The sequence below is a fragment of the Eublepharis macularius genome, chromosome 16, assembly GCF_028583425.1.
Source record: "Eublepharis macularius isolate TG4126 chromosome 16, MPM_Emac_v1.0, whole genome shotgun sequence".
In the NCBI taxonomy this organism is placed as follows: Eukaryota; Metazoa; Chordata; class Lepidosauria; order Squamata; family Eublepharidae; genus Eublepharis; species Eublepharis macularius.
Window position 1 is genome coordinate 38,426,714 of NC_072805.1, and position 27,490 is coordinate 38,454,203.

Here is a 27,490-nt window from a genome sequence, read left to right on the forward strand (position 1 = left end):
TTATTAACTGGCTACAATCCTATGCACCTTCAATCCTAACTGAATATGATTGGTTTTACTTTTTGAGCATAATTTCAGGTGGGTAGCCGTGTTGGTCTGTAGTAGAAGTGCAAGATTTTGGTCCTGTAGCACCTTAAAGACCAACGAGATATTCAGCGTATGAGCTTGCGAGAGTCAGAGCTCCCTTATGCTGTCCATCCTTGATTTGGTGAAAGTCTCCTATCGAAATTAACATTGTTTTCTTCAGTTTCTTGGATCCTTGCTAATGCTGTCTTTAAACTTGTATATGTTTACTTTATGGTATTGTATTGAAATGCACTTACTTGATACTGATTGTATTAACCTTGTACTGTGTAATCCGCCTTGAGTCTCCGTGAGAAAGGCAAACTATAAATGACATAAATAAATAAAAATCCAAACAGCCTGTGACGTTAATAAGGTTGCCACTTCCAGAATGGGAAAATCCTGGAGATTTGAGAAGTGCCGCCTGAAGGGGGCGGAGTTTGGGGAGTGGCCTCAGAGGGGGCATAAAACAGAGTTGCCAGCTCCAGGTTGGGAAATTCCTGGAGATTTAGGGGTGGGGCCTGCGGTGTTTGGGTAGGAAAAGGACCTCAGCAGGGTATAATGCAACAGAGTCTACCTCCAAAGCAGTTATTTCCTCAGGGGAACTGTAGCTCAACTGAGTTTATATGCTGCTCTTCTAGACAGATTAGTGCCCAACTGTAATTCCGAGAGATCTCCAGCCTCTACCACCTTGGAGATGCCACTTCGAAGTAAAGATGCTGCACCGAATTGAACCCTGTGGGTTGCCTGGGAGTAAATCCTCCTCCTCCAATTAAGTTAACTTTTCCAAATAAGCATGCACAAGATTGCATGCTTGGGAGCAAGGGAACTAACTGGTCGACCCTCACTCCCGGGCCAGCACGCCTCGCACTGGGCGCGCAGGGCTTGCAATTGCAACGCTTCCTCCTCCTCCTCGCTCGCCCAAGCCAGCCTCCTCCGGCTCATCCGGGGCGGACCAGCGCCTGCGCCCAGCCGCACACGTGGGGGGAGGCAGACAGGCAAGGCAGGCTGGGCCGCCCTCCCGCCCCGGTCGCCCGGATCCTTTCCCGGCCGCTGCAAAGCGTCGACCATGGGCAAAAGCAAGACCAAACGCTTCCGCCGACCGCCCTTTTCCCCGGCGGGCGAGCGGAGGCAGGCGGGCGGCGAGGCCGAAGGAGGCGAAGGTTCCCCGGCCGCGGAGCTGCTGGAGAAAGTAAGGCAAGGGGAGCCGGACCGCCCCGCTTGGCAGCCCTGCGCGCCTGGCTGGCAAGGGAGGGGGAGGGAGGTTGCCAACTGACCGGACCTGGGCTGCTCCTGGGCGATCAGTAGGGTTGCCAACCTCCAGGGGGGAGCTGGAGGCCTCCCTGGATTGCAGCTCCCCTGGAGGAAATGGCTGCTTTGGAGAGGGAGAGGGACTGTATGGCATGATACTGATGGAAAAATCAGGAAAACTTTTAAGTGCTCCCGTTGTATATTGTTCATAGATCCAGAGGAGTTAGCCGTGTTAGTCTGTAGTAGCAAAGTCGAAAAGAGTCCAGTAGCACCTTTAAGACTAACCCACTTTACTGCAGCATAAGCTTTCGAGAATCACAGTTCAGATGCATCTGACGAAGAGAACTGTGATTCTCGAAAGCTTATGCTGCAGTAAAGAGGGTTAGTCTTAAAGGTGCTACTGGACTCTTTTCAACATTGTATATTGTTGTAACCCTATAAACTGTCTTTTCATTGCTAAGGTATTTTCAAGCTGCAAAAGGGTTACATTGCTACCTGAGCTGTTCTGGGATTTGGGGGACCTCCGGTTTTGAACTTTGAGGGGTTAAGATTCTTCTTGGTTTGAGGAGAGGACACAGGTTTGAAGAGTCTAAGCATAAGTTTGAATATTCCGAGAACGCAGCTCGCCACAGCTCGTCCCAAGAGCATGTGCAAAGAGCCTTAGTTGTTATTAGTGTGTGGTGGTGGAGAGTGCCCTCAAGTCAGAGTTAACTTATGGCGACCCCTGGCAGGGTTTTCATGGCGAGAGACTATCAGAGGTGGTTTGCCATTGCCTGCCTCTGCAACGCTGGTCTTCGCTGGAGGTTTCCCATCCAATTACTAACCAAGACCTACCCTTGCTTAGCTTCTGAGATCTGGCTCGCCTGAACTATCCAAGTCAGGGTAGAATTATTAATAGAAAGGAACATTCCATTTGATAGATGCTAAATAGACAGGAGCAGAAATATTGTTTACTCAACTGTATAAAAGTTCTAAAATTTCTATTACGACTGAGTTCTGCCCCTCTGTTTCATTGAAATAAACCGTGTACTGTCCTCAGTCGCGACCTTGTGTGATTGATTGGTTTAAAGTCACGCCTTGGGAACTGATAGCAGAATTTTTGCATCAATATCCTGCTGAGGTCCCTCCCCTCCTCAGACTTTGCCCTCTCCAGGCTCTGCCCTGTAAATCTCCAGGAATTTCTCAACCTGGACCTGGCAACCCAAATTCTGGTGAAACATCCTGCTGAGATCCCTCCCTAAACCCCGCCTCCCCCAGGCTCCACTCCCCAAATCTCCAGGAATATCCCAATCTGGAGTTGGCATCCCTGTTTTTAAAACGGGGGAAGAGGTTTGGTCATATAAATTTAAAAGTCCAGCACATTCTCTTCTGGCCTGGTTAGGATGGCCATCTTCCAGGTGGGAAATTCCTGGAGATTTGGGCAAAGGTGGGACCTCAGTGAAATACAATGCCGTAGATTCCCCCTTCCAAACAGCTGTTTCCTCCAGGGGGAGTATGCTATATCTGGAGATCAGCTGTACCTCTGGGAGATTTCCAGGGCCCACCTGGAGGATGGCAAACCTTCGACTATTTCTTCTGTCCACTTTTGTAGGGTCACAAGTACAATATCTCTTTGAGGTAGGTTAGGTTCTTGTGGGGGGCAGGATTTGAGTTGTCCAATGTCACACAGTGGCAGAGCAGAATTTGGACACGTCTTCTCCCTAGTCTAAAACTGATACTCTAACCACTGCACAACACAGCTTTGAAGCACCAGCAGTTGTGGTTTACTGTGGAAGAAACGCAAGGTTCTGGGGTTCATATGTGAGAAAAGTGTATTCTGAAAACTTTGATGTATAATTCTGGAAAACATGGGAAAGACCTGAGCTAGTACCAATGGAGAGGGAATTGCACTCTGTCTACACTCAGAAGCTATTTTTTTTTACTAACAAGGAGTGAGCAAATGCGTACCCCACTTCAAGTCCTTGTGGGTCCCCCACTTATTTATGTGTCGCTTTTTTGTTGTACGCACAAGGCGGTTTGCGTGGATCAGACCAAAGATTCAGTAGCCCAAAATTGGGTAGAGCATTTAACTGGGCAAAGAAGGACCAGTTAGTATCTCACATAGTGCTTAACTATTTTTAAAGCATTAACGTTATTTGCATCAACAAATCAGATACTTGAACTTAATGCTACATAAGAAAACAAATCGGTGACCTTTTAGTTGCGACAGAATGAAATAAACTTCTAAAATAGTGTTTTGTAATGAATTATTAGAACTCTTTAACAGCATTGGACAAGGAAGCCTTTTATAAAGCGGAACAATTCCTTTTACCTCTTTCTTATCCAAGGCCAACCTGTGGCTAAAAAATGGCTTTGAGGTTTGCTGGGGGAATAGAATGACAGCAAAAGAAAGAAACCTCGGAACAAACCTGAACTAGTGACTTCAGATTCTGGGTTAAGACAGAACCCTGGTTTACTCAGGTTGTAGATAAAAAGCATGTGGATGGTTAACCATGGTTATGTGCAGCCAGGGTGGGATAGGGAAGGTGTGACTGTGTTAATGTAAGCTTCTAACTTCCCTATTCATGCATTTTTTTAAAAAATAGCTGCAGCACCCAAGCGCCGATGTGCGAGAACTTGCTTGTGCCAGCATTTCCAAACTCCTGCAGCAGAAACAGACAATCCCGGCTTTTGTCCAAAGAGACGTTGTCCGATCTTTGGGGCCCATGCTGCTAGATCAAAGTCTGGCAGTTCGAGAGACGGCTACGGGAGCTCTTCGGTGAGTCCTGAATCGTGTCAAGAGCAGCAGGGCAGGTGAATGAATGCTTGAAGAGGCCTCTTAGAGATGCAGCGATGCTTGGGAAACTCTGGTGCATTGATGTATTGTCGAAGGCTTTCACGGCCGGAGAACGATGGTTGTTGTGGGTTTTCCAGGGTGTAGAGCCGTGGTCTTGGCATTGTAGTTCCTGACGTTTCGCCAGCAGCTGTGGCTGGCATCTTCAGAGGTGTAGCACCAAAAGGCAGAGATCTCTCAGTGTCACTGTGGGTGGGGCTGAGTGGGGCTCAGGTGGGTGGGGCTGAAAGAGCTTTGAGAGCTCTGTGACTGATCCAAGGTTGCCCAGCAGGCTTCAAGCAGAGGAGCGGGGAATCAAACCTGGCTCTCCAGATTAGAGTCCTGCTGCTCTTAACCACTACACCAAACTGGCTCAAATCCTGTTCTACTCCAGTGAAGTGGAGGAAAGCCAGGATTGGCTCTCTGCTTTAGGGGAGGTATGTTTGGGGGAAGAGGAACATGGTATTATATATTTTATGGTTGCAGATCCTAACTATAAGACCCAGGGATGAGTGGTGGGCATCTAGTTCTCAATCTGCTACCACCACCACCCTAATTTCTGTGGTATATATGAGTGGATATACTGTTCCTTTGCAGCCCACTTCAATCCTTGTAGGCCTCTGGGAAGATCCTTCGATTCCCACAACTAGGAAAAATCCAATCTTTACAATGCTCTCAGCGGCAAAATCAACAACAACAACAACATTCATTTATATACCGCCCTTCAGGACACTCAGAGTGGTTTACCCACTCAGAGTGGTTTACAAAGTATGTCATTATTATCCCCACAACAAAACACCCTGTGAGTGAGTGTGAGTGTGATGGCATCGTCCTGGAAAAAAGAAAAGTTGCCTTCTTTGTCAAGCTTTGGTTAGTGAAACTATGGGATTTCTTTATCATGGACAAAATATCAGACCACCTTCAGTCTCTAGATAATCTACACCACCAGTCCTCGAACAGTAGTTGTCTTTTCTAGATTATTCATGTAACCCAAAACAGATGCCCTCAATCCATTTGTATACAGTTTCGTAGGAAACAACAATATAACCAGGGAATGGTCTTCGAAATGCAATACAAAAAGGGGGGACCAATCCGTCGAGGAAGACCATATCAAGTTCTTATTAACAACCAATGTACAATCAAAGAATCCAGTGCATCACACAATAAATTGCAACACTTACAGTCACGTTATTTTCTATTACTTTTCACAGGTACAAAGTCTCCATAGCCGCACGAACTTCCATATGCGGCAATGTACAATTAGAAAATCCAAACCATCAAACAGTAAACTGCAATGCTTAAAGATACGTTTTTTTCCTCTATTGTTTCTCACAGGCACAGAGTCTTTTTAGCCACAAAATCATTCATATGCGGCAAAAGCTGTTTCAACCTGCCGTGCTGCCCCCAAGGGAGCTCCTGGCGGGAGATTGGCAACTGGTATGCCGGCTTCGGTGGTTCCCCGTTTTGCTGTACCCTGCTTCTTCACCAGCCTTTATATTATGCAGAATCGTATTCCATTCCTCAACGATTCTGCATACTGTTTGTAAATGAAATTTGTGTTGTATGTACACTTTCCAGGCACATTGTAAAGGCTTGTGAAGAAGCAAGGTGCAGCGAAACGGGGGTACCAACGAAGCCGGCAAACCCATTGCCATTCTCCCGCCGGGAGCCATCCTCCCCGGGAGGGGGCTCCTTAGGCCTTGAATATTCTTTACCACACATACAATTGCGGTGTTGAGGATCCTGTGCCTGTAAATGAGAGATTAACATGTATAACTTAATTATAAATATTGTATGATTTGTATTACACGGTCTCTTTGGATTGTCCTTCTTGGTTTGTACAGCAATCTCAGTGCCTGTGGAGGATTTGAAGTTTGTGACGACATGGTTACGAAAGATGTCATGACTCCCCTCGTAGCTCTGCTGAAAGAGGTATGGAAATTTAGTTGAATTTGCACTCTTGGAGACTGCTTAGTTGTGCTTTAGTCCTTTTTTCTGCCTGTTTCTGGATTAAAATGGCATGTGTCAGCGTGGGACAGTGTGGTGTAATGGTTAGAGTGCCAGACTTGGATCTGGGAGACCCAGGTTCAAATCGCCACTGATGAAATCTTGCTGGGCGGCCTTGGGCCAGTCACGCACTCTCAGCCTAACCTACCTGACAAGACCCTTTGGATTTTATCCTCAAGATATGAGAAGCAAGCAGGGCACAATAAAACACTTTGGTGAATACCATGTTGGGGACTGTTAATCTAACCCGATATTGAAGCAAAGAAGAAGGTTCCTGTGGCGTGTTTCACTTCATTGACTTACTTCATTTCTATCCTGTCGTTTTCCCCAGTGGGGACTAGAGGCTTATATTGTTCTCCTCCATTTTAGCCTCACAACAGCCCTGTGAGGTAGGCTAGGGTGAGAGTGTGTGACTCTGTGACTGGCCCAAGGCAGGGCCATATAATTCATAAGGCTGACGAGGCCGAAGCCTAGGAGCCCTGCAGGGACTAGGGCCCATTGATTTTTTTTTCTGAGGCACACCTTCACATTAATTACAATTAATTGATTCTCTTATATATCCTCTCTTACTAAGATAATTAACTGCTTCCTTATTGAAGTGAAACAAATTGTCTCTTATATTATAACAATTATCAATAAATTATATGTTTTTAATAAACAGTAAAAATTGTATTCACTTCAAAATATTGCAGTACTGAACAATTATACCCCCCAAAATGTGCTTTCCTGAAGACTTCTACTCGTGCAATAAAAATATTTTAAATATTGTGAATAGAATTTTTCAGCAGACCCTTAGAACGGATACAGGGCTATGTACTGCGGTCTAGTACCTACTGTACCAGGGTCAGGCTATCAGCTATAGTGAAGTGAAAGATTGACGTGCCGGAGGGGGCCCGAAATACCTGAAAGCCTACGGGCCCGGCCATGGGTTAATACGGCCCTAGCCCAAGGTCAAGGGGATTCGAACTTGCATCTCCCAGATTCTAATCCGACACTAACCACTACATCACACTGTCTGTCATGAGATGCCAAGGGCTTAGGAAAGCAGGCATGCTTTCTCTGGCCCAGGGTTAACTTGAGCATCGTTCCTGGAATCTACACATTAATCTTCTCAAATGACTGTGAAGTGTGCTTCGGTTTATTTTTATTTGACTTTGTTTTATTTGGCCTGCCTTGATCACAATAGTGCCGGGCAGGGCTGGAAGAGAGCAACGGCTCTCTGAAGGAAAGCAAAGAGACAAACAAGAATTATATTGAAGCCATAGCCAACGAGGCCGTGAACCTGCTGTGGAATGTTTGGTAAGTGCCAGATGGAAATAGCTGGTGTGTTTGTGTGTGTGTGTGTATGAATGTGTGTGTGTCTACCCCTTTCGAGAAACAGTTGAAGGGATGAATTTTAGTCATTGTAAAGAAAGCAAAGAAAGAAGTCTGTTTGTTTAGCAGAGAAGATAAATGTAGCAGCAGGGGTGTGTGTGTGGTTTATTTTAAAATATTTTTAGCTTGCTTTTCTAGCTTGTGTTCAGAGTGGCTTGTGATAATGAGGGGGGATGGGTGGCACTTGTGTAGGCTGGAGTCCACTTCATCAGATGCATGAGTTGAATCCTGGGTGTGAAGAGTGATATAGGAAGGCGGATGTATGCACCTCTTAGGAAAGACAACGTGCTCACTTCACACATTTTAAAATTTTGCATAGAAATGTCACACGCTGATCTTTTTAACCCCACGATTCCCTGTTTCCCCCCCTTTATGTATTTGTACACATGTCAGTCTAGTATAATATGCTGCCTGAAGATTCACTTTTTTACATAATTTTTATTGAAGATTTTAAAAACACAAATGAAAAAGATAGCATATTAAAAAGAGAAAGAGAAAGAAATGAAGAAAAGGAAAAGAAGATGAGGTGGCCTCCAGCCCATGTTGAATCTTTTCAGAAGGCCACAGGATTCCATTTTTGCTTTGATCCTTTACAGCCGTGGCCCCAGTTCCAGGGACGGAAGCTTATATTGCATGGATAGAGGGTAACTGAAGCAGGGCTTGTTCTGAAGAGCAAAGATAACTTGGAGGGGGAGGCTAATTTCTGAATAGGATTTTAATGCGTTGCAGCTTTGTGAAATTTTAATTTTTTAAAATAAAACCTCTGGAGAAATCTTAGCATCAGAAAACTGACCCCGTGTGTCTGTGTGGGTCTGTGTCTTCGTGGTATTGGGAACACACAGTGCAATCCTAAGCAGAGTTACTCTAGGCACATTGAAATCAAGAAATTAGACTGGAGTAACTCAGTTTAGGATTGTGCCATTCGTTGGTTTGTCTGAGTTGCCTGAATCTTTGAAATGGCTTGTGTTCCTGTTTTATTGAATTGAGTGGGCCTTTTATAAAGCTTTGTTCCAGAACAGATATAAATGACAGTGGCGTGGTAGTAATAGAAGAGAACAAGAGTCCAGTAGCACCTGTAAGACTAACAACATTTGTGGCAGGGTATGAGCTTTCGTGGGTCACAACCCACTTCTTCAGATACAGCTAGATTGTGAGTCCATCTGTCCTTATATCTTGGGGAGTGGACACACATTCTTCCTGTATCTGAAGAAGTGAGCTGTGACTTGCAACAGCTCACACCCTACCACAAATTTTGTTAGTCTTGTAGGTGCTACTGGACTCTTGCTCTTTTCTATTGCTACAGACAGTATAACATGGCAGCCCATCTTGCATGGCCTGATAGTGTCCGATGTAATAATTAAAGAGTAGGACAGGCCGTGGGAGACCCAGTTTCAAATCCCCTGTTGGCTGTGATGCTCACTGGGTGAGGTTGGGCCAGTCACCGTCCCTGAGCCCAGCCTCCCTCTCAGGATTGTTGTAAAGATATACGGAGGTGGGGAAATCCATTCTGCGCTCCTTGAGGCATGGGATACAAATACGAGAGCTCAGGAGTAGACTTTGGGAGGGGCTGTGGCTCAGTGTTAGGGCATCTGCTTGGCATGCAGAAGGTCCCAGGCTCGATCCCCATCACCTCCAGTTAAAAGATCTGGCAGCAGGTGATGTGAAAGACCTCCGCCTGAGTAGACAGAACTGACCCTGACGGACCAGAAGTCTGATTCGCTGTAAAGACAGATTCCTGTGCTCACTTGACTGTCCAGTGCACCGTTATCGGTTTCAGGAGAGTTTGCTCAAGCGTCTTCTTTTTTTCTCCATTAGCGAATGCAACAGCACAGCTGTCTCCGTATTCAATAGAGAAGGATGCTTGAATGTCCTTCTCCAGTATTTGAAGAGATTTCATACAAATGTGGACCTGGCTGTCGCAGTGGGTGAGTGGAAGGAAACGGTGGCTCAGTGGAACCGACAAGATGAAAACTGTGTAAACATGTAAAAAGTCATAGTCTAATTTAGAATTTGCAAAACTTTTATACTATGCACTTACTTTACTCTGGTTTTTTCATACTTTATTTTCTTTAAATAAACTTTTTAATTAAAATAAAATAAATTTTGAAAAAGTCAAGCGAATCAGTTCAGTGAGCTAAAGGGCCCAAACAGGCCGAGTGAAAAGTTGCCCGTGTTTCTTTGTTTCTGCAGCGTCTTGCTTGCAGGCCGTGACGGAAGATAACCCGGATCTGCTTTCGTCCTTCGATGCTTCTGTTCACCAAGTGCTAGAAATGGTCATGGTGTCGCCAGACAAAACCATGGAGCACGTTCTTCTAAAGACCCTGGTGGCAGGTAGATTTTTAAACTGGACGAGAACAACTGTAGATCAGTCAGTATTGTTCTGGGTTCTAACAGACCATTATTGCATCCTAATGATGCAGTTACACATATAATATGAATCTTTGAAGTATGAGCCAAATGATATAAACACTGTATTCCTACATGCCATGTACTGTTTTGTTGACTTCTTGTGATTTCTTTTTACTTTTAAAGGTTTTTTGTTCAAAAGGTTTTTTGTTTTAGGTTTTTTGTTTTAAAGGTTTTTTGTTCTTTTTGTTCAGTTCAAAAAGAAAAAAATAGAATAAGAGCTACAGACTGGGAAAAAAAGGTTGTTCTTGCTGTAGCAACACGAATGCCTCCCTCCATTGATACATAGGCAGGATATTGCCTTACCGGGGACTAACTAATATGTAACACACACAATGAAACTAGATAGGATAGCTGTGTACTGAAGTGGCAGAATAAAACAGGAGTCCAGTGGCACCTTGAAGACTGTCAAAAGTTTATTCCAGCACGCACTTTTAGGAGTTACGAGGTCACTTTACTTTTGCTCACTAATCTTTTTTTTAAAAAAAATACTTTCGAAAAGTCCAAAAGTGATATTGTTCCTTTGCACAGGTCTTACATCTCAGGGATAAATGCCATTTCGGCATTCCTTCTCTGCTGAGAGCTGATCTACTCATGCAGTGGAATCACGTGGTACTGCTTTTCCTGTATTAAGGAGCACACCTAACTGCAGGTGGAAAAAGGGTTTGATGCTCCCTCATCCTAACCAAAACCCTCTTCTCTCTGGCAGAACTAGTTTCCAATACGCAAGGAGTTGTGTTTCATGGGGTAGTATGAAACTCCAAAGGGCAAATCAACATTTCAGGGCTGATCGTAGGTGACTGGGTTCTAGGTCATTGGTCTTCAGCCTCTAGGTTGTAACCTGGATTCTGAAACTGCACCTGCTGGCTTATGAGCCCCTGTAGAGCCACTATTTTTAAAAGAAACTGGTGCTGCTGCACATGGATAGAGAGCGAGGGCCCTGCCTCTCCTCCTTCACTTTCACTTCATGCTGCGAAGAGCAGCAGGACGGCCAAGTGAAGCCGTTCAGCGCCGAAGATTCCTCCACGGTTCTGCCACTTGATTTCTTCCTTGTCTTGTCTTGTGTTTTCCATCCCTGAGTTTCTGTGTCAGTTGTGGCACCTTGCCTTCCTGTCACTGGGCTCTGACACCACATGACTTTCTGTCACATGTTTGCCGTTCAGTAGGTCCTCGGTTTGGAAAGGCTGAAGCCCACTGTTCTAGGTGATACTAAAATCTGTGTTGCCATTCTAGGAAAGAATGTGCTGCATAGACCTACTGCATGCGTAGTGCATACACTTAACAAAAAGAACATGCCATGTTTGGTTACAACAGGTTGTTATAGCTTCAGCCCCCCCCCCTTTCTTGCTTTGCACGGTTTGAACGTTGCAGTAACTCAGGGCCACTGGCCTACGTTTCTCTCAACCTCTTCCCTTCTTGAGGCGTAATTTGGAATATAAAGAGCACGCTGCCCTCTGGGAGCCAGGCAAGCACCGTAAACGCTATCCTGAAGGTCCTCTCAGAATGCTTAGCAGTGGATGCCGGTGAGACGGTGATGCGGATGAAGGAAGAGGAAACGGAACGGTTGAAAACTTTGGCCGAGCAGGGAACAGAAGAAAATGTGGGCAACGGGGACAGCATGGTAATAAATGAAGAAGAGATGGAAGAAACACCCAAAGGAAACGCTAAAGGGAAAACTGATGTTTCGGATCTACTTCCGGTGAGTGTGGCCTACGGTAGTCAACAAGGTTCTAGGTGACACAGACAGAGATGCTGAGGATAAAGCTGAGAGATGATGTGGTTTCCACTGTGAAAACCATACCCTGACTCCAGTGGATTGTCCTCACAATCTCTTGGAGGAACTCAGCCGCTCCTCAAGTTTAATAGAGTGGACAGGGATAGAGAGTCCCTGTCTTTTCTCTGTCCTTGCTTAATTGCTCCAATTCTATCCTCTTGCCCTACTCTTCCCCCACACACAAACTCTCATGTCTCTTCCTCACTGCTTTTGCACACTATATTCTCTAGGATCATTTTTGGACTCTCTCTTTCTGTACACATGTGAGCATAGATGCAGAGTGGAAGTTAGCACACTGCCCCCTTGCTAACATGCATTCGCCTCACACAGGCACATAACCTGTGTGCCATCAACATGTATGCTCCATTGCCATAATCAAGAACACTTCTATTTGAATGTCGCTGATCAAATGCAGAGAGCCTGTGTGTGTAGTTTGCCCACATGTAGGTGTTGAGCCTATATGAGATCAACACCTGTGGACAGAGGCGGGCTAGTGCACTTGTTCCCATGACCACCCTGCATGTCTTTTGCTCCATTTCTGCAATTATTACCAATAATACTACTATTAACTGTTTATTCATTATAAACTATTAATAATAATATTACTGAATGATTGGGAGGTGTTGAGAAACATTGCTGGTAATGTTTTCAAAGTGAAGCCTAGACCTGAATAGAATACCTTCTTGATTTCGGGCGACCCAGCTCCCTAATTCTGTGTGGTGGGTCTCGGGAAGGCAGCAGGGAAGTCGGGAGTTATGCCCTTGAGCCCTGAACTCCAGTTCTAAATGCACACCAGAGATTCTTTTAACACACACTCATGAAGATGCCATAAACTCAGTCAGTCCATCAGTGTCAGTACCGTCTACTCTGACTAGCAGCAGCTCCGTAGAGTTTTAGGCTGAGATCTTTAACATCACCTCTGACCAGATCCTCTTAGCTGGATATGCCTGGGATCGAACCTGGGGCCTTCTGTATGCTGAGCAGATTCTCTACCGAGGCCTCACCCCAAACCTTTCTCTTTGCTTTGCAGTGCAGTAAGCAGGAGGTGAAACAGGTGGCTGCTTTACTTCTGGCTCAGCAGACGGCTTTGGAAATCATTGTGAATATGTGCTGTAACGAAGGTAGGCGTGGAGTCGTCTTATTTAAACAATCTTTCCTTTAAAAAAAAAAGAAGTACCTCTTTCTCTCATTCATATAGAAGTGTGCTCAGGATTGGTGGGTGTATAATACAAGTTTTTTTTAATGCCATACTTCGAAGACTGCCTTTTATTTTTGAAGATCATCAGAAATTCTGACTGGCCTTCCTTGTAGGGCTGTTGTAAAAAATTTTGAGAGAATCTGTCCAAGGTATTTTGAGCACTTGAAAGTTATACCAGTGCTAAGGATTATAATAACTCCTAATGGAAATCTTGGAGGTGTCTTAATACGTGGCTGCAGGCTTGTTCATATCTGCATTTCTGCCTGCGATTCTATGACTTGGGGAGTTTTCAGGTGGGATAAATTAAGCATCTTCCTGAATGTCTGAACTGGCCTTTGGCTATCCAGAAAAGGCCTCAACCCTCTTGGATTTAATTGGAAGTTGAAGTCTTAATTGTGGTGCCAGTCTTGGTTTTAGGGGCCTCAGATGTTAGGGATTAGATGCCGATTGCCACTTGGGGTCAGATAGCAGTTTTCCCCAGGCCAGTTTGGCTAGGGATCCTGATTGGGTCACCTGGGCATGGAGCAGGGGTCCCTGGGGGTGTGGGAAGGGGGGATAGTTGTGAATTTCTTGCATTGTGCACGGGGTTGGACTAGATGATCTGAGAGATCCCTTACAACCCTATGATTACACATGGTAGTAAAGCAAGGAATGGGGTTCTGTACTGGACACTGGAGTCGGGCCTGGCTTGATGAATTAATCTGGTATTTTCTTCCGTGTTGTTCTCAGAGCCCTCCGATGATGAGTGGGAGGAGCTATCGAGCAGTGACGAAAGCGACGCCTTCTTGGAAAATTCCTATGAGGAAGGCGGTGGGAAGCTTATGTCACCTCTTTGCCTTTCAGCTGAGGTTCACACAGCTCTTATGAACCACCTCGTTCCAAAGAAGGTAGAATTCTCCAGAATCTTCTGTGCTTCATAATTCAAAGTCAAATTACAGAGACCGAATAATTATAAGACTGGTTCTGTGCACTCCGTAAAACTTTGGATTTGTTTCTGGAACCACACCCACCTCGCTGTCTGTGGGAAATAACTTTTATGATATGTATGAGGATATTCTTTGCCAAAATACTCTGAATTCTGCACCTTGTATAGATTATGCAAAATGAGCAGGCTTATACATCCTCTTAATTTTGCGTAAGTCAGTCTGTCATTATGAGTATTTTGCATAATTTTGGGGGGAAGGAGAGAGTCGTGGGAAAGGGTATGGATTGGGGCCCAGAAGGCCTGCCCCGACTATTGCATGCGTTACTAAGCAACTTCTCTGGCTGTGACTTCAGCAAAGATTGCCCACATACTTTTAAGCACCTCTCTTCAATCATAACGGCTAAAAACTTGCTGTTTAAAAGCAAGCGGGGGATGATCTGAAATTGGCGCCCAAATGCCACATTCTGGGTTGGATCTAACCAGTTTTTCCTGTGGTGAGAATGGTAGGGTGGGGTCTCCTTTGTCCACCCCAAAAAGCTATCTTGGGAATCCCAGAACCTGCATGGATGAAAGGTATGTGGGATGAGGGTCATACTATGGAGGGGAAATGGGAGAGATTGATTGAAAAAGTTGGCTGGATCCAGCCCTCTGAATTTTTGGTGCCTCAGTAGAATATGCACATCCTAGAGGATAGTTCTGTCAGGCGACTTCATGATGAAGCCTAACTACTCTCTTCATTTTCTAGATACTTGAAAAAACGGCTTTCCCCAGCAGTGTTGCTCTTGACATCTGTGAACACAGTCCAGCTTGGAAGCCACTTATTAAGAAGTAGGACTTGTTTCCTTTCATGATGTGTGTAATTTTATTGAGATCGATATTGAGAGCAGCAGGACTCTAATCTGGAGTGCCAAGTTTGATTCCCCGCTCTTCCGCTTGAAACCAGCTGGGTGACCTTGAGTCAATCACAGCTCTCTTGGAGCTCTCTCAGCCCCACCCACCTCACAGGGTGATTGTTCTGAAGATAATAATAATAAACCACTCTGAGAGGGTTATGTTGTCCTGAAGGGCAGGATATAAATTGATTGTTGCTGTTGTTGTGTCTTATCGGCTCTCCCCCACCCTTTTATGCCCTTTCTGTTCGCAGTAGCACTAAACTGATAACTCGATTCATTCCAGGTTAAACATGGTGCAGTACAGAGCCCTGACTTGCCTCCAAAGCATCTTGTTGGTGTCAGATGTGGATTGTCTCGGAGGCACTTCGGTCCTCCAGTCGCTTGCACAGCACCTTTCTCAGCTGATTTTCTCCCAGCCAGGTGTGTAAGAGACCTGAGCGCATGCTGCGCCCGGCTAGCAAAGTCCCTCTGATTCTTCCCTTGGTCTTCTTTTGCCATTGGCTACGTTTCCACCTGCTGTTCAGAGCAGCTCCAAACGCCCTCCTTCTTGTGGTCCTTGTGATACATTGGCCGTTTCCAAACACATTGGATAATGCACTTTCAATGCACTTTAACAGTCCTTTGGAAGTGGATTTTTTGTTTCACACATGAAAACCCAGTTCCAAATGATCACTAAAGAGTATTGAAAGTGCATGATCCAACATGTGTGGAAGCAGCTATTGAGTAAGGGAGCATAGGCGCACTTGGTTATGGGTGTGTGACAGCCAGAAAGGTGATTTTGGTAGCATTCAAATAGTGTAGATGCAATGCTCCGTGCAGCAGGTTGAGGTGGCTTGGCAGGCTGATGCACATCAAAATGTTAGGCCTCCCTTATTAAACATCTTCAGGAGAAACCTATAGCAGTGCTTCTGATTTGGGGGGATGTGTATTGATGAGCCACACAGTAATAAGTTGAGGATGACAGTTCAGGGTGAGTATTGCAAATAGTTGTTCTCTAGGTCAGTGGTTCTTAATTGGTGGTATCCAGGGCTCATTTCGAAGGGGAACACGCCAGAACACAGTTCCGGCAGTTCCCCAAAGAGGTCACATGTCAGGTGGCCCCACCCACCTGATTCTTGACCATTTTGGGCCCGTTTCAGCCTGGATTGGGGCCAAAATGGCCCAGATCGGGCCTCTAACAGGTGGTGGATCACTCTCCCACTCAGAAGTGGCCTGATCCTGACCACTTTGGTCCCCTTTTTCGGCCATTTTCAGCCCTTTTTTGCCATTTTGGGCCCAATTTCGGCCCTGAATGGCCAGGATTGGGTCCAAAACATCCAGGATAGGTGATGTCAGGGGGTGTGGCATATGCAAATCAGTTATGCTAATGACACACTTCCGGTGATGGCAAGGGGTGTGGCATGTGCTAATGAGTTATGCTAATGAGTTCCTCCAGCTCTTTCTACAAAATGACCCCTGGCGGTATCCATACTGCCAGCAGAACTCAGAGTGTTCATAATATTCACTAAGAATTCACTCTTCCTCAGTTGCCATGTTCTCCTGCAAGTGCAACTTGTCATCAAGCCCACTTGCTGCAGATTATCCATTTCTGACCTTTTGGTATGCCCGTAGTAACCTTGGAGCGTTGGTGTTGCTCCTAATCCTCCATTTCTCCTGCCCACCAGCAAGTTTTCTTTGTTGTGTCGTTTTCTACTGACCCTACCTTCCAGGAACGATCCATTGTGCTTCTGCAAAGTTCATGTCCCTAAAGCGTACCATACTTGCGAAATATAACAATAGAATGTCAATGGAAAAAGCGGGCGTTTTGTTTCGATCATGGTGGAACCTGGGATTTTTAATAGAGTGATTAGTGGCATGTAGGATACCAAAGGTTGAAAACCACCTTTCTAGGTGGTGGGGTGGTGGTTTAGGGTGGTGGAAGACTGCACTGGTGAGTAGGCATTGAAACATGCACTGTCAAAATGTGCATTTCTGTGCACTTCTGAATTGTGTACCTTTGCAATGAAATGAGCACCTTGGCCAAAAAATATGGAATGAAGGGGGGATTGAGGAAAAAATAGAGAATGTAGGGGTAGTTGAGCGTTGAGAATTTCTGGGTCGCAATCCATTTGTTAGCATGCTTATCTAGACAGCACACCTTTTGAGTTGCAGCTTACGTGTTTTGAGGCTCGTGTGGGGTTTTTTTGCTTTTTTGGACAGAGTTTTCTAAACAAACGGAATTTCTGGAAGCCGTCACCAGCGCTTTGCGGGCGCTTTTACAGATGATGGCGTCTAATAATATACCTCAGGTGAGACTGTTCCCCTTTCCTATTCTTTTAAAAATATTCAGTTGTCACGGTGCTAAAATTAGGCACCCATGTGTTAACTGCAAAGTCCTCTGAACTGGAGTTTGAACAATGCTTTTACTTGTGGGGGGGGGGGGGCGGTGAAATGTGTGATAGAGTCATGAGAGAAGAAATTCAGTACTCCCCCCCCGTCCCCCCCCCCGACTTTGGGGAATGACATTCAGAGTTTGAATGAAGACAGGATCTAGTATGACCTTTTAAACAGCAGAAATCATACAGTCGAGTCTGCAGTAAATAACTCTTCCGGTTCTATGGTTGTTGTGGGTTTTCCGGGTTGTATTGCCGTGGTCTTGGCATTGTAGTTCCTGACGTTTCGCCAGCAGCTGTGGCTGGCATCTTCAGAGGTGTAGCACCAAAAGACAGAGATCTCTCAGCGTCACTGAGAGATCTCTATCTTTTGGTGCTACACCTCTGAAGATGCCAGCCACAGCTGCTGGCGAAACGTCAGGAACTACAATGCCAAGACCACGGCAATACAACCCGGAAAACCCACAACAACCATCGTTCTCCGGCCGTGAAAGCCTTCGACAATACATCTTCCGGTTCTGTCTGGGAAAGCAGCTTTCTTTCAAATTTCAAAACTGTAGTAAACCATTGTGATATTTCCAAAGCTGGTTAAACTAAAGAGCCTCCCATATCCGTTTATTCATCTTCCATCACACTTAAAGAGGGACTGAAAAACAGAACCAGGAGGTGGACTGGGCACATTGGAGAATGAATTCAGGACAGGGAATGGCTATATTGGCTCTCCTATATTGGCTCATCCCTTTTATTTTCTCCTTTCTAACTGCTTTGCAGCCTTTCCTGGAGTGCTGCCCCGTCCCCCCTGTAAGGACGGCAGCAGCATTGGCAGGGGGGGAGCCGTAACATCATGTGTCCCCTCTTAGTCCTAGAATTGCCTAGGTTCTGTGTTAGCATTTCTTCAGCTCTGTATTGAATTCTTGCAAATGCTGTGTCTTTGTAAACTTGCATTTATTTACCCTATGGCATTTCTTATGTAAACGTCCTTGATATTGGCTGTACTAATCTCACACTGTGTAAGCCGCCTTGAGTCTTAGTGAGAAAGATGACTATAAATGACGTACATAAATAAAATTAGCAGCTGCTGCCAAGAGATGACCCAGGAGCTGCGTTTTACTTTATTGTATTGTCTTAATCGTGTTAGTAGCCTTTTGGGGAATGAGTTGATAGAAGAGTGGGAGCAATAAATCTTTTAAGTATGGAATAAGGAATAATAAATAAAGGGAAATGAGGAATAAATGACAGTCACGAATGATGACGAAAAGTAAATCACTGCATTTGGTGGGTTTTAGGGGAGAGAGAAAGAGGAAGGTAGTTGATTGGATGTGGGGCGGGGGTGCACCAAAGAAATATTGGCGAGGAGGAGATGAAAGTAGGGTGGCACAGAGAGTGGGCCAGGAATGGGTCTAAGTGAAGAAGAGCCAGAAGAAGATTTTTGAGGAGGTGGGGGATAGAAAGTGGGGGGTGAAGAGAAGGGGTTGTGGTGAATGGCTGGAGTGCTACATGCCTGTAAAAGATCATGAACTTTTCTGCTCATCCTGTTGTAGAAATGCAGTCACAGTGGAGAATGGTACACGGAACATGCATTGAATATTTTCCCCTTATATAATGTTTTCCACGATGAGAAGTATGAGCCACTGGATTGTCCCGTTATAAGCTGAACCCAAACCTCTTCGCTTTAAAGGTTGTTGTTTTTTTCCTTCTGTGCAACGAGGTGGAGAACACTTAAGGGAATTTTTGTTTGTTTTCAACAGTGCACCACTCCTGAGCAACTCATGACTTTGTGCGAAGCTGGTATTCAAAGCAACAATGTTGGCGTTAGAATAAATGTCGTCAGCATTCTAGGAATTGCTGGCAGTGTGCTGTCGAAATTGGAAGATACTGTGGAAACACTAAAGGTAGAAGCATGCATGCTACCCGGTGGGTATCCTCCCTTGATGGTGTTGCTGGAAAGATTGTTTTTTGGAATATATTTCTTTATTGTTTCAGCTGATTGGGAAATTCCTCCTTGAAGTTGCAATGAAAGACTCTTCTCTCGTGGTAGTAGGAGAAGCTCTGGATGCCCTTTTTGATGTCTTTGCCGATGGGAAAGAAGCCGAGAAGGCGGCGGAGCAAATTAAATTGCTTTCTACGCTTAAGGAATTCCAGCCGGTTTTCAAATCTCGAGTAAGCATGGGGCATCGTGGTGGGAGGAGTTCTACAAATCTGGTATATCATTGCAGTTACACCACACCATGTAATCTGGTGATTTCCCAGCAATTGCATCCTAGTGCTCCCATTTGGTTTCATTAAAAAAAACACAACTCAGTCTTTATTCTTTAAAAGAAGAAAGAAAAATGAACAGCATGTTGCTAGACCTTGTGGAAGCAGAAATAAGGATTAAGTGGTGGAAGTTGGCAAAGATTATGAGAAAGGTTCTTCTAAATTGGGGTAGGGAGTTGTTCTCCCTTGACTTTCATGCTGTGCTATGTTGATGGCCTGTTGACTTCCACACCTGTTCTTTCTCTCCATCTGCTTACTAATTTTCCTCCCACCCTTCCTCCAGGGACCTTAGACCTCTGTATATGGTTCTCTCCAGGGGTCATTTCATAGAAAAAGAGCTGGAGGAACTCATTAGCATATGCCACACCCCTTGACATCATCAGAAGTGTGTCATTAGCATAACTGATTTGCATATGCCACGCCCCCTGACATCGCCTATCCTGGCTGTTTTGGACCCAATCCTGGCCATTGAGGGCCAAATTTGGGCCTAAAATGGCAAAAAGGGGCTGAAAATGGCCAAAAAGGGGCCCAAATGGTCAGGATAAGGCTGCTGCTGAGTGGGAGAGTGATCCACCACCCATCAGAGGCCCGATCCGGGCTGTTTCAGCCCCAATCCAGGCTGAAACGGGCCCAAAATGGCCGAGGGTCAGGTGGGCGGGGCCACTTGACATGTGACCTCTTTGGGGAACTGCCGGAACTGTGTTCCGGCGTGCTCCCCCTTGAAATGAGCCCTGGTTCTCTCCTTCCTGCTCAATTTTTTCCTCACAACACCCTTGTGAGGGGGGTGGGTGGGAGTGTTTGGCACCAGTTCAGCTGTCATGCTTCGTGATTGATTAGGGGTCTGATTGCAGTGGTGTACCTGGCAGCCCCAGAGAGCTGGTTGCTTTGGCACTAAGGAAAGGGTCTAGTTTGCCAGCATGACATAAAAATAGTCGTCATCTGCTTAGCAGACTAACATAGAATAAATTCCCCTAAGAGACTGGAGAACTAAGGGGCCAGTTCCTACATGCACCTCCGCTTGGTTGCAGAGTTTGCCGTTGTAAATCTTAACACTGCTGACATCATCTCAAGCGCAATCTGCAGTATTTTTCACTGGAATAATATCCCTTCTCAAATTCAGCACTTCGTGTACATTCACACGTTCATTTCAGTTCGTAGGTCACCAGTGGTGGCGATCCTTGGTGGAGTTCAGAGTGGTGTATATGGATTCCCCTCTCCCTTTTTATCGTCTTAACAACTGAGATGGGTTTGAACCCCAATCTTCCTTCTCAAAGTCCAGCATTCTTACATGCATCCCTCACTGCCTCTTCTCATATGCATGCATGTATGAATGTATGCAAGTACTGAATTTCAGAAGGGAGGAAATATTTACTAAAAAGAGCCTTCTTTTGTTTCATTTGTGTTCCAGGATGGACTTTTATTTAGGATGGATTTTTATTTGTGGTTTTGATTAAATTCAATCAGACTTTAAACGATAGTCTGTGTTTGCCGAGGATCACACTGCTTAAACTTAACCATAGCAATGAGGGAGGATACTTGTTGTTTCGGTCAAGTGACCTTTGTGTTCTGATCATTTCCATTTCAATTGCAGATGCGGAAAGAAGGGAAAGGGCAGTACAGCCCAGATCAGCTGTGTGTGCTGGACAACATGAAACTGAATTTAAGAAGATTTATTGCCTATCTAGAGAAGCTGGAGAGGAAAAAATAACTTTGAATTGTATTTAGAAAAAAGCTATATTTTTATTATTGTTTAATATTGTAGCCTTGAATTAATAGCACCTTGTAATAACTGGGAAAGAAGAGAAGGGTGGTGGGGGTCTGCTTTTGATGTTGCGTTTTTTTTATAAATGTTTGGGGAGGGAGGTCGATGCAATAATAAAGTGAGATTCAGAGTATAAAATTGCCATGTCATTTGATGTAATGTTGACATTTGCCAGAATGTGCCCTTAAATCGGGGTGGGAGAAAGTTTCCAGATGCCACCATTCAGTTTCTCCAGAGTCAGAATCAAATTTTCTGGGACCGTTTTACTTAGAACAAAATTAGTATTTGAGTTGCTTGGATGTCAGCATTATATTTCTTCTAACAGTGCAATCCTAAGAAGATTTACTCTTCTTAGGATTGCGTCGTAAGTGCCCAGGAACCTAAGATTTTTCCCGTTTTTTTTATTTGAAGTCCTGGTGTAGATACGTTTTTAGTTCACTAACCATGGTTAGCAAACTGGGATCATCTTATACACTTTTGTACTACTACCTACCTACTCCCTCCCTTTTCCAATATAATCATGCTGGAGTGAAGATCTGCCCTGATGTTAACATTAACCATGGTTAACTCAAACCAGAGTTTGCAACCAGGGTCCGAACTGTATTTGCTGACTATAGTTTGACCTAACCATGGCTAATATTAATATTGGTTTAGATAGAACACTATAATTAATTAATTTAACTTATTAAATTTCTAACTCCCCCTCCTCACGAACGAGCTCAGAGCGGGTAACTACAACAGAGTGGGTAACTACAACAACAATAAATACAGTATAAATACAAAGTATAAAACTCAGTTTAAAACCATGTACATGACTCTTTGGGGCACTAGTTCTCCAACCATGGTTAGAATATGTGAATACAGTACATCGATTTCTGGCAAATACAGATGTATCTCCAGCCAATGTATCCATATTTTCTGAAGTCTGGTTTTTCTTGCCATGTCCTGGTACAGAGAGCCTATTTGGTGAAGTGGTTATGAGCAGCAGGACTCTAATCTGGAGATACGGGTTTGATTCCCCACTCCTGCACTTGAAGCCAGCTGGGTGACCTTGGGCCAGTCACAGCTCTCTCAGAGCTCTCTCAGCCCCACCCACCTCACAAGGTGATTGTCGTGAGGATAATAATAACACACTTCGTAAATCGCTCTGAGTGGGCATTAAGTTGTCCTGAAGAGCGGTATATAAATTGAACGACATGTTACTGTCATAGCAGTAAAAATCTGAAATGCTTGATTAGTCTTTCAGGATCTTCTATTCTTCGCCCTCTGAATACAAAAAGACACAAGATTTTACCGTTAGTCTTTTCTGTACAGGATTACAGAATAATCCTTGATACATGTCTCTAATTACATTTTGTGAGATAACTGTTTCCATACTGCCTTCAAATTTGCATTTTAGATTAATGCACAGAAATTGAGCATGATATTCTGCCTACTTTTTTTTCAACTGGCATGGATTTTTTTTTTTTTAAGAAAAAGACCGTATGACCATTTTGCCCTGTAGAGCCTGCTGGTGTCTGGAAATCACATCAAATACGTAACTATTTTTGTACCTAAAAATGTAGGTATAAATTTTTAAAGATATTTTTGAAATTAAAATGAACGTAATGGGGATTGTGAGAATGTTGGAAGAAGCTTGTATAAGGAGAAAGCCTAATTATTAAAAAGCACTTCTCAATGATGTGCAGCCCAGAGGATGGCTTCTTGTATATAAAGAACCTTTTAACATAGGAATGCTTAATTTGGAAACTGAGGATCATTTTGAATAATGTGGCTTAAGAAAAAGAATGACACGAAGTGACGTAAGACTATGCAAGTCATCGAGAACGTTTACAGTGCAATCCTATGCTGAGTTACTCCTGTCTAAACCCGTTGGGTTTACAGTGAAATCCTAAGATGAGTTACTCCAGTCTAAGTTCATTGATTTCAATGGCCTTAGACTGAAGTAACTCTGCTTAGGATTTCAGTGTTAGACTGGAGTAACTCGATATACGATTGCACTAAAAACTTTGATGTTCTTATCTGGTAGTTCAAATAGAGCTCATTCGAAGAGTTACTTTACATGTTGCATTTGTTCTGTGGATCTGTTCATTTTTGTATGCAAGGATCTTGTTCGTATACATGTTTTCCACACATGGCTTGTTAGTGGATCTCTTGGTTCTCCCTCTTAATGGGTATCTTCCCTGTTGTAATCCATATACGTCATTTTTCCTATATTTTCTATCGTCTGTGTGGTGATGTGTGGTTTTTGGTCTTCCAGTCTAAAAATCTGTCAAAATGCTTTCTTCTGCTTTGTTAATATTGCGAGTAACAAGACAGTTATACCCAAAGAGAGAGAAACAGAAGAGTCTGCATCTAAACTAATTACATTGCTGGTATTTTGTGCGGCATGCCAGAAATGAGAGATCTGGTGTTCTGGTTACCATCTGGCAGGGATGTAACAGGAGTTCCCATAAATTCTTGGGGAAATAACGCTACCTCGTTGGGCATGATAATCACACCCACTTGGCCGCATTCCTGCTTTCACAAGTACATCATCTTGGCAGTTTTCCATTAGAGGTACTCTGCATATTTTGCATGGGTGGAAATCATATGGTCGAAGATTAATAAGTGGTTGGCTGTTCAGAATTGCTACCTTTGCTTTTTCTTGTCCCTTGATCCTTTTGGATTAAAAATTCATTTTTTTTCTTTTGTCATCTGAGGGGGGAAATAAATTGAAGCAGCGGCTGTTGCAAATATCACACAGAAATGTGTAGCATAGTGTATGAATTCCTGGTGGAATGTGTTCCTCTAAGTATCTACCCATCTTTTAAATATTTGGGGCTTTATTAGGAGAATAAGGAAATGGCGTGGAGGGTATTTGTGGAGGTATAATGCCCCTGCCTCTTCATGTTTCTAAATAGAAACAAAAAAAAATCTGCCACTGGATAATTTTCTTTATTGTGACGGTGGGAGGTGCTGCACTGTTTTAAAGAAAAATTAGCAGAGTGTTGATGCAGTAAATGTTTGTTACAATCTGTTCAAATCTATTTTGATCCTATGTGCAAAGATACAAAATCTATGTGGCTTTTGATGAAAAAGGAAACAGCTCGCTTCATTTATCTGATTGCATTCGAGCAACTTTAATAAGAAGTTCTGCCCCTCGCTAGTTATGTTTGTTCTCGTGCTTATTTCTTGATAGCCTTTTGCATTGTTTTGGCAAATGAGAGGCTTTTTCAGTCAACCAGAGTCTAAAACTATCATTGCTATGACGAAAAATGGAAGAAAAATTGCCAAGTGCTTGTCTGCTGCCATGTAATAAGCCAGATCTGCACCTGGAGTTGCCACAGCTTGTAAATGTATCGATCCTTCTAGTAGGCATGCTGGAATTCATCCTAAGGTGTATATCTAAATTCCTTTTCGTTTCATAACTACTACTAGGTTGCACATGCACGGAGTGTTTTTAACCCCATTTCCCCTCTCTGGTCCTCCAAGAAAGCATAGAAACATATACAGAACTGCCAAAATGTGTACTTGTAGTCAGTCACCTCTTCTCTGGTCCTGGAGGACAGTGCTGAGTACCTTCTGGGACACTGTCCAAGGATACTTTTCTAAAAAGCCATTTCTTTGGGGGGCAATTCACCACAAATGTTACTATTAAAAGGAAAGAACTTTCACATCAGGATTTGGTACAGATGAGCGATGTAATAATTAGTGATGTATTAAACACTAAGGTGTTTACCTTGGTGCTTAAAGCCCTTCACGGACTGGGACCGGCATACCTGTGGGACCGCTACTCCCATTACGTCCCTTGCAGGGCATTGCGCTTGGCAGATAAACAACTCCTGGTGGTCCCCGGCCCGAGGGACATCTGTCTGGCCTCAACCAGGGCCAGGGCCTTTTCAGCCCTGGCCCCAGCCTGGCGGAACGCTCTCCTGTTGGAGATTTGAGCCCTGCAGGACCAATTACAGTTCCACATGGCCTGTAAAACGGAGATGTTCCACAGGGCCTTTGGCGAAGGACCAGTAGGTGTACCCCACCCCACCCCTTTCCAAGATTACCAACTCTTCTGTGACTACCCTCGGCCATGTGTTCTACCTATGCAGGTTTTTGATTATCTAAAATAGCCTATGTATAATGGCACCTGGATTATTTTAGCGATCGTTTTAAGTGCGTTACTGACTTTATAGCTGATTACTAATTTATTGTATTTTACGATGATGTGAGCCGCCCTGAGCCCATTTGCGGGGTGGGTGGGATATAAATCAAATAAATAAATAATATGATCTGTTATGGGTAGGAGCAGTTTGTTTGCAGTGACCTTTATTTTAACACTTGGAATTTTGGTGGCAGTCTCAGGTGATGGTTGGGAGCGTTCTTGTCTCGCCAGACCGTTCCACGTTCCGTTTTATTCTCTCTCTGTGTTATGTATGGGCGGGGGGGGGGGACTTCTTGGAGATACAATTGGGATGTTTTGATGTCTAAACTATAATAATGCCCATCTTTGCTTCTGATTTTGATAGATGATGGCCTTGAAGAGCCAGAAATTTAGATGCTGGACTCAATTTGGACAAAACCTAATTCTAGTTACTGTTTTTACATTTGCTGACTTCTAGATGTGAACATCTCCCAATTTGCCCAGTGATGGCTTTGGCAATAAGATTATTTTTCCATATAATTAATGGAGGTTGTGTATATGTGTCTGTTAACCATTCTTATTAAAAAGCAGGTTGTTGCTGGAAAAAAGATGCAAATTTGTGTGTCGGCTGTAGTTGTATCATGAAATACATAACCTTTGTGTAACTACTGAATAGAGCCTGTGAAATTGCTGATAAAAAAGAACATGATTCCTGTTCTGTGCACATGTCATTTTTGTGATCTTTTTTAAAAAAATTAATGGGTGTAGAAGCTTATTGGCTCATGAGTCACTATTTAAGTCACTATTTAAGTCACTATTTAATCATACAATGTGGCTTAGTTACATCTTAAAACTGTTCAGCTATCATGTCAAAGTCAGTAAAGGGTGATGGGTAAATAATGTTTTCACTTGCTGTTCTAGTACAACTTTATTACAACAAGGGGATTTATAAGGGTGAATCATGGGGAAATGCTATGTAAATATTAATAAATGGGGGAAGAAACTAATGAAATCTTGGATAGGACTGGAGAGAGTCAATGCACTATGCAAAGAAGAGGTAAGAAATGGGACAAATTAAAGGTATGAATGGAGGGAAAGAGGAAGGAAGACCTAGGAAAAGCAAATTAAAGAGGAGGATCACATTGAGACATATTCAGCCTTAAGAAAACTTTGGACAACTCTGCTCAGTCTACAGCTCAAAACGAAACCAAAAAGAGAAGTGCTGAAGGTCAATCAAGCCAGGAGCTTTGACTCTTGAAAGCTCATACCCTGGAAATCTAGTTGATCTTTTAAGATGCTACTGGACCTGGATCTTGCCCTCCAAAACCTGTGACCCTTGGGGTTGAATACAATCCACGAGCCATATACTGTGGCTACCAGTAAGGTTTGATTTTGTTGCTTGGCTGGAGTCATTGCAAACAGAACTGCCCCTCACTTAGCATTCTTGAACATACGGCAGGTGACCTATCTCAAGAGCCATTGGTCTCTCTTGGATGCTTAACTTTAGATTTATTTACAATATTTGTACTCTGCCTTTCTGCTCCATCAGGGCCACCAGTGGATTGGAGAAGCAAAGAGGTATTACTCGGAGGACATTATCCTTCAGCCACTACATATAATCAAATGGAACATTCTGTTCATTATTACTGTGTGAGGGACCAGAGTTGAGTCTTGGAACTAAAAACTAATTGTTTTGTGGGATATAAAATGGGTCTAACTGCCTGCTCCAGGACGGTGGCTGAAATGTATTAAGCACATACACTAAACGTTATGGTTAGTAATTGGGAGACCTCCAACGAAGACCAGGGTTGCAGAGGCAGGCAATGGCAAACCACCTCTGTTAGTCTCTTGCAATGAAAACCCCACCAGGGGTCGCCATAAGTCAACTATGACTTGAGGGCACTCTCCACACCATGTAGGTACAAACAAAAATATTAAAAGTGAAGTTGAATGATATCTAAAAGGCCATCCATTTTACAAAATTTATATCCCCCTCCACCTTTACACCCTTATTAAGGCCACCAAGGTGGCTAATGCCATAAAAACATGACTTAAAAAACATTAAAACAAAAAAGAGCACATCATTAAAACCAATGCTAAAATGCATACATAGAAACAATTATTAAAACATAGGGCAAGGAAGGAGAGATCATGGAAGAAATTCCAAATGAAACCAAAAAAGTCTTCACCTGTTGACAGAAGAGAGCGACCAGATGAGTCTCCCTGGGGATGTGAACACCCTTTCTTGGGTTACCACTCACCTAATCTCAGGTGGCAGGG

The 27,490-nt window shown here is 43.9% G+C and overlaps 1 protein-coding gene across 1 annotated transcript; it reads left to right on the forward strand.

The window, feature by feature from the left end:
• Positions 1-1,048: 1,048 nt before the first annotated feature.
• Positions 1,049-25,902, forward strand: HEATR3 (HEAT repeat containing 3). The gene is made up of 15 exons (XM_055000520.1): positions 1,049-1,255; positions 3,900-4,072; positions 5,971-6,058; positions 7,320-7,432; positions 9,323-9,432; positions 9,698-9,838; positions 11,335-11,612; positions 12,718-12,808; positions 13,615-13,772; positions 14,556-14,638; positions 14,987-15,123; positions 16,903-16,991; positions 18,824-18,967; positions 19,059-19,235; positions 20,923-25,902. Exons 1-15 carry the CDS (start codon positions 1,133-1,135, stop codon positions 21,037-21,039), a joined length of 2,022 nt encoding a protein of 673 aa, XP_054856495.1. The 5' UTR covers positions 1,049-1,132; the 3' UTR covers positions 21,040-25,902.
• The last annotated feature ends 1,588 nt before the right edge of the window (positions 25,903-27,490 follow it).